This window comes from Leucoraja erinacea, unplaced genomic scaffold (assembly GCF_028641065.1).
Source record: "Leucoraja erinacea ecotype New England unplaced genomic scaffold, Leri_hhj_1 Leri_70S, whole genome shotgun sequence".
Classification (NCBI taxonomy): Eukaryota; Metazoa; Chordata; class Chondrichthyes; order Rajiformes; family Rajidae; genus Leucoraja; species Leucoraja erinaceus.
In genome coordinates, this window is record NW_026576630.1 from 125,001 (window position 1) to 132,500 (window position 7,500).

The 7,500-nt window shown below is 51.5% G+C and overlaps 1 protein-coding gene across 1 annotated transcript in view; it reads right to left on the reverse strand.

Moving 5' to 3' along the window:
* LOC129694562 (neurexin-2-like) overlaps positions 1-7,500 on the reverse strand; it is a 229,423-nt gene that overhangs the window by 61,224 nt on the left and 160,699 nt on the right. The window contains 1 exon segment of the mRNA XM_055631290.1: positions 6,200-6,381. Within this exon segment, the coding sequence (XP_055487265.1) occupies positions 6,200-6,381 (182 nt within the window).

Here is a 7,500-nt window from a genome sequence, read left to right on the forward strand (position 1 = left end):
TCTACACTAGTCCCACCCCGACCAACATGCCCCAGCTACACTAGTCCCACCCCGACCAACATGCCCCATCTACAGTAGTCCCACCCCGACCAACATGCCCATCTACACACTAGTCCCACCCCGACCAACATGCCCGTCTACACTAGTTCCCCCCGACCGACATCCCCATCACACTAGTCCCACCCCGACCAACATGCCCCATCTACACTAGTCCCCCCGACCAACATGCCCCATCTACACTGGTCCCAAACATGCCCCGTCTACACTAGTCCCAGTCCCACCCCGACCAACATGCCCCCATCTACACTAGTCCCACCCCACTACCAACATGCCCCATCTACACTAGTCCCACCCCGACCAACATGCACTAATATATACTAGTCCCACCCCGACCAACATGCCCCATCTACACTAGTCCCACCCCGACCAACATGCCCCGTCTACACTAATCCCATCCCCACCAACATGCCCCATCTATACTAGTCCCACCCCGACCAACATGCCCCATCTACACTAGTCCCACTGCCCGCATTTGGCCCATATCCCTCCAAATCTGTCCTATCCATGTACCTGTCTAACTGTTTCTTAAACGTTGGGATAGTCCCAGCCTCAACTACCGCCTCCGGCAGCTCGTTCCATACACCCACCACCCTCTGTGTGGAAAAGTTACCCCTCAGATTCCTATTAAATATGTTCCCCTTCACCTTGAACCCGTGTCCTCTGGTCCTCGATTCCCCTACTCTGGGCAAGAGACTGTGTGCATCTAACATCCAAGGCACCAAACTCTGGCAGTGAGTGTGGTTTGGAGTTGACACAGCGGCTATGATTGATATCCTGTTGATACCTTGTTGTAACTAAATATTGTTGTTGTAAGCATCTTCCTCCAGCACTGTCTGGAGAATGAGAGATTAATGAGCTTGTTTACACCCGTCCACATCCCCTTTAGTTTAGAGAGACAGTGCCCTTCGGCCCATCGAGTCCGTGCCGACCAGCGATCCCCACACACTATCCCTATCCTACACACACACACGCACACACACTGTGGGGACAATTTACAGTACATATACACAAAGCCAATTCACCTACAGATCTGCACGTCTTTGGAGTGTGGGAGGAAACCGGAGCACCCGGAGAAAACCCACGCAGGTCACGGGGAGAACGTGCAAACTCCGTACAGACAGCACCCGTAGTCAGGATAGAACCCGGGTCTCTGGCGCTGTGAGGCAGCAGCTCTACCCGCTGCCCCACCATGATGCCCTGAGGTCATTTCTGGGGCCAGGTTCTGACTGTAGATTGGGGAATGCTGCAGGAGGGGGCACCCCTTGTCCCTCCCCCGTCTCTCTCCCCAGCCCTCCCCGGCTCCCCCATTCAGTGCCAGTCTACCAGTTCTACCCCCCTCTCTTCCCCCATCTCTCCCCCCCCCGTCTCCCCCATTCAGTGCCAGTTTACTAGGTCCCAGCTCCCTCTGTATCTATAGGAAGGGGCTCCCCCCTGTCTCCCCCATTCAGTGCCAGTTTACCCGGTCCCCCCTGTCTCCCCCATTCTGCCAGTTTACTAGGAAGGGGCTCCCCCGTCCCCTCTCCCCGTCTCCCTCCCCATTTTCAGTGCCAGTTTACCAGGTCCCAGCTCCCTCTGTATCTATAGGAAGGGGTTCCCCTGTCTCCCCATCATTCCCAGTTTACCAGGTCTCCCCCCCCCTCTCCCCCATTTAGTGCTAGTTTACCAGGTCCCTGCTCCCTCTGTATCTGCAGCGTGATCACTCACATGTCCTGCTGTGTGTGACTGTCACAGTCTGTTTGCTTCTGTGTCTGTTACAATTTCTATCTGTCACACCTTGTCTGTCACGGACTCCCATCCTGTCTCACGCTCGGCTGCAGAATCTCTCTTCATGAATCTCTATAACGTTGGGCTGAAGTCCGTCAGTCTGTGCAGCCACTAGTGGCAGGGGTGCGGGCCACAGTGAGGGGGACACACTGAGCACTGGACTGGCAGAGGGGTGACCCATCCAGCATTCATTTATTTCCCTCTGTAATCCACAATTTGAGATTTGTAATAGAATAAAATCACATGTGGTTAAAGTGCACATTGTCAGATTTGAATAAAGGCCATTTTTATACATTTTGGTTTCACAATGTAGAAATTACAGCTGTGTTTATACACAGTCACCCCATTTCAGGGCACCATAATGTTTGGGACACAGCAATGTCATGTAAATGAAAGTATTTTGTTGCATATCCTTTGCATGCAGTGACTGTTTGAAGTCTGCGATTCACGGACATCACCAGTTGCTGGGTGTCTTCTCTGGTGATGCTATGCCAGGCCTATACTGCAGCCAGCTTTAGCTCATGCTTGTTTTGGGGGCTAGTCCCCTTCAGTTTTCTCTTCAGCATATAAAAGGCGTGCTCGATGGGGTTCAGATCGGGTGAAAAACTCCTTTGGTGCTTTAGCAGTATGTTTGGGATCATTGTCTTGCTGTAGAATGAACCACCGGCCAATGAGTTTTGAGGCATTTGTTTGAACTTGAGCAGATAGGATGTGTCTGTACACTTCAGAATTCATTCTGCTACCACCATCAGCAGTTGTATCATCAATGAAGAGAAGTGAGCCAGTACCTTCAGCAGCCATACATGCTCAGGCCATAACGCCCCCCACCACCGTGTTTCACAGATGAGGTGGTATGCTTTGGATCTTGGGCAGTTCCTTCTCTCTTCCATACTTTGCTCTTGCCATCGCTCTGATATAAGTTAATCTTCGACTCATCTGTCCACAAGATCTTTTTCCAGAACTGTGGTTGCTCTTTTAAGTGCTTCTTGGCAAACTGTAACCTGGCCATCCTATTTTTGCGGCTAACCAGTGGTTTGCATCTTGCAGTGTAGCCTCTGTATTTCTGTTCATGAAGTCTTCTGCGGACAGTGGTCATTGACAAATCCACACCTGACTCCTGAAGAGTGTTTCTGATCTGTCGGACAGGTGTTTGGGGACTTTGCTTTATTATAGAGAGGATTCTTCTGTCATCAGCTGTGGAGGTCTTCCTTGGCCTGCCAGTCCCTTTGTGATTAGTGAGCTCACCTGTGCTCTCTTTCTTCTTAATGATGTTCTAAACAGTTGATTTGGGTAAGTCTAAGGTTTGGCTGATGTCTCTAACAGTTTTATTCGTGTTTCTCAGTCTCATAATGGCTTCTTTGACTTTCATTGACACAACTTTGGACCTCATGTTGATAAACAGCAATAAAAGTTTCCAAAGGTGATGGAAAGACTGGAGGAAAGACTAGGTGCTGAGAGCTCTCTTGTACCTGCATTAAGGAGGCAATTAAACACACCTGAGCAATTACAAACACCTGTGAAGCCATGTGTCCCAAACCTTATGGTGCCCTGAAATGGGGGGACTATGTATAAACACAGCTGTAATTTCTACACGGTGAAACCAAAATGTATAAAAATGGCCTTTAATAAAATCTGACAATGAGCACTTTAACCACATGTGATTTTTTCTATTACAAATCTCAAATTGTGAATTACAGAGGCAAATAAAGAAATGCTGGGTCTTTGTCCCACATATTATGGAGGGCACTGTGTACACAACAGCAGCAGCTTCTTAACACATCAGTCCACAGAGCCCGGCAAACTGGGAAATCAATATGGAAATTAGATTGGACAACAGCTACAGAAACAATGGGGACGGCTAACACTGAGTATACACCTGTACACAGGCCACACCTGTACACGGGCCACACCTGTACACGGGCCACACCTGTACACTGTACAGTATACACCTGTACACTGAGCCACACCTGTACACGGGCCACACCTGTACACTGTACAGTATACACCTGGACACAGACCACACCTGTACACAGCCCATAAGCCACACCTGTACATGGGCCACACCTGTACCTGTACAGTATACACCTGGACACAGGCCACACCTGGACACGGGCCACACCTGTACACGGGCCACACCTGTACACGGGCCACACCTGTACACTCTACAGTATACACCTGTACACTGGCCACACCTGTACACTGGCCACACCTGTACACGGGCCACACCTGTACACGGGCCACACTTGTACACGGGCCACACCTGTACACTGTACAGTATACACCTGTACACTGGCCACACCTGTACACTGGCCACACCTGTACACGGGCCACACCTGTACACGGGCCACACCTGTACACTGTACAGTATACACCTGGACACAGACCACACCCTGTACACGGGCCACACCTGTACACTGTACAGTATACGCCTGTACACAGCCCATAGGCCACATCTGTACATGGGCCACACCTGTACCTGTACAGTATACACCTGTACATGAGCCACACCTGAACAGTATACACCTGTACACAGGCCACACCTGTACACAGGTCACACATGTACCTGTGCAGTATACACCTGTACATGAGCCACACCTGAACAGTATACACCTGTACACAGGCCACACCTGCACACGGGCCCCACCTGTACACGTTGTACAATTTATCCACAATTATTCATCGACCAGACATGTCCAGCATGGAGTCTACATTCACAAACACACATGTCCTGTTCCACTGAAGACAGACACAAAAATCTGGAGTAACTCAGTGGGACAGGCAGCATCTCTGGAGAGAAGGAATGTGTGACGTTTTGGGTCAAGACCCTTCTTCAGACTGGTATCAGGGGAGTGCGAGATAAATAGATAAGGAAGTGAAGGTGTGAAAACAGGACAAAGGGGATGGAGTTCAAGGAAATTGTGGAATAGATTATTGTTAGTTGGGAGAAGGAAACGACAAAGCAAACAGAGATAAAATGGTGTCGGAGAACAGGGAAGGGGGAGGGGATCTTATAGAAACATATAACATTCTCAAGGGATTGGACAGGCTAGATGCAGGAAAAATGTTCCCCATGTTGGGGGAGTCCAGAACCAGGGGTCACACAGTTTAAGAATAAGGGGTCGACCATTTAGGACGGAGATGAGGAAAAACATTTTCACCCAGAGAGTTGTAAATCTGTGGAATTCTCTGCCACAGAAGGCAGTGGAGGCCGATTCACTGGATGTATTCAAGAGAGAGTTAGATTTAGCTCTTGGGGCTAATGGAATCAAGGGATGGAGAGAAGGCAGGAACGGGGTACTGATTGTGGATGATCAGCCATGATCATATTGAATGGCGGTGCTGGCTGGAAGGGCCGAATGGCCTCTACTCGTGCACCTATTGTCTATGTTTCCATGGGGTACGTGTTTTGCCCATGTGTTTACACATCTGGTAGAATACACATCTGCATTTGCTCCACATCTGTATATCAGACACTGATGCATCAATCATATCTCTGTGTGTGGGGCAGATTAGTCTATAGGTCACACCAGTGATTTGAACAAATATCTTCACAGGTTCCAGATGTTAATAAATCACAATCACAACAGACAGCATAATGTCACATCTGTATATAGTTACACACATCTATATATCTGTACTCTTCATGGATATACTCTGTGTGGGCATTCTCCGATATACACTCGTCTCCCCGTGACCTGCGTGGGTTTTCTCCGGGCGCTCCGGTTTCCTCCCACACTCCAAAGACGTGCAGGTTTATAGGTTAATTGGCTTTGGTAGAAATTGTAAATTGTCCCCAGTGTGTGTAGGATAGTGTTAGCGTGCGGGGATCGCTGGTCGGTACGGACCCGGTAGGCCGAAGGGTCTCTTTCTGTGCTGTATCTCTAAACTAAACTAGAGAGAGATGGGCCAAATGCAGGCAGGTGGGTCTAGTGCAGATTACACTGTGGACGGCTCGATTGTAATCATGTGTTGTCTTTCTGCTGACTGGTTAGCGCGCAACAAAAGCTTTTCACTGAACCTCGGTACACGGGACAATAAACTAAACTGAAACTGTACGGAGAGGCCCCAGAACTGAGACAGGGGCATCTGTCCTGTCTCCATTCATGGTGTGTATGTACAGTTTACCAGGGAGTACAGATACCTGGACAGCTCACCCCCTCCATGACACACCTGAGGAGCATCTTCAGCAACAGACTAGTTCCACCAAGATGCAGCACAGAACGCCACAGGAGACCCCTCTTCCCCGTGACTATCAAACTGTCGTGGGGTAGACTGAGACTGCCTCCCCACCCCCTACCTCCCCACCACCCTCCCACCTTCCCACCTTCCCTCCTGGTAACATATGGTATCAGTGCACAGACAGACAGACACTTACGATGTGCAGCTGCAGGTAGTCGCCCAGACCAGACGCGCTGTCTACACGGACCAGGATAGCATCGTCCTGCTGTGTGCTGAATCCCACGGCCAGCCGGTCTGCCCTGGTGCTGGGCCTGTCATTAGGTGGCCAGGTGTAGGTGATGAGGGCCCCGCCCCGACCAAAGATGTAGGTGGTGCCAGCTGGTGACGAAACACAGGAGGGGGGCACAGGTTAGACGAGCAGGCAAGGGCACACATGCATGGACACACGCACACGCAGGGGCACACGCACACACGGAAACACACGGACATGGACACTGACACACACACACGCAGGGGCACACGCACACACGGAAACACACGGATATGGACACGGGGACACACACACACAGGGGCACACGCACACACACGCAGGGGCACACGCACACACAGAAACACACGCATGGACACGGACACACACACACACGCAGGGGCACACGCACACACGCATGGACACGGACACACACACACGCAGGGGCACACGCACACACAGAAACACACGGATGGATGGACGCACGCGCAGGGAGTTGACCGTTTGTCGTGTATTAAGCTGCCGGCAGCTTCTGATTTGTCTTTTTACTGGACATATTACTTTAATATTTGAAGAAATATTTTTGATTAAAAAAAGATGACCTCTGACCCTACTGCAGTGGGTCAAACCCCCGTAAGCCCCCCAACGTCCGTCCCCCCACCCCGGACACGTCCCCCCCCACCAACACCGTCCCCCCACCACACCCCCCACCCCCCCCCCCACGACCCCACCGGACCGTCCCCCCCAACACCGTCCCCCCACACCCCCCCGACACGTCCCCCCCGTCCCCCCCCCGGACACGTCCCCCCCACCCCAACACCGTCCCCCCCCAACACCGTCCCCCCCACCGACCGGACACCGTCCCCCCCCACCCCACCGGACACGTCCCCCCCCAACACCGTCCCCCCCCACCAGACACGTCCCCCCCAACACGTCCCCCCCAACACCGTCCCCCCCACCGGACACGTCCCCCCCAACACCGTCAAGAAGCCAGGTACGGGATACTGAGTTGGATGATCAGCCAGGATGATATTGAATGTGGTGCAGGCTCGATGGGCCGAATGGCCTCTACTCCTGCACCTATTATCTATGTCCCCACCAGCATGAGAATGAGTCCGCGTGTAAATTGTAAATTACACCTCCGTGGATACATTTAATATTCCAATTTGCGAGCCCAGCAATTAAGGATAAATGGAACGTTTTGGGAAAAGGCTAATCTGCTCTGGTGATGGGTCTCGGGCGACGAGTTG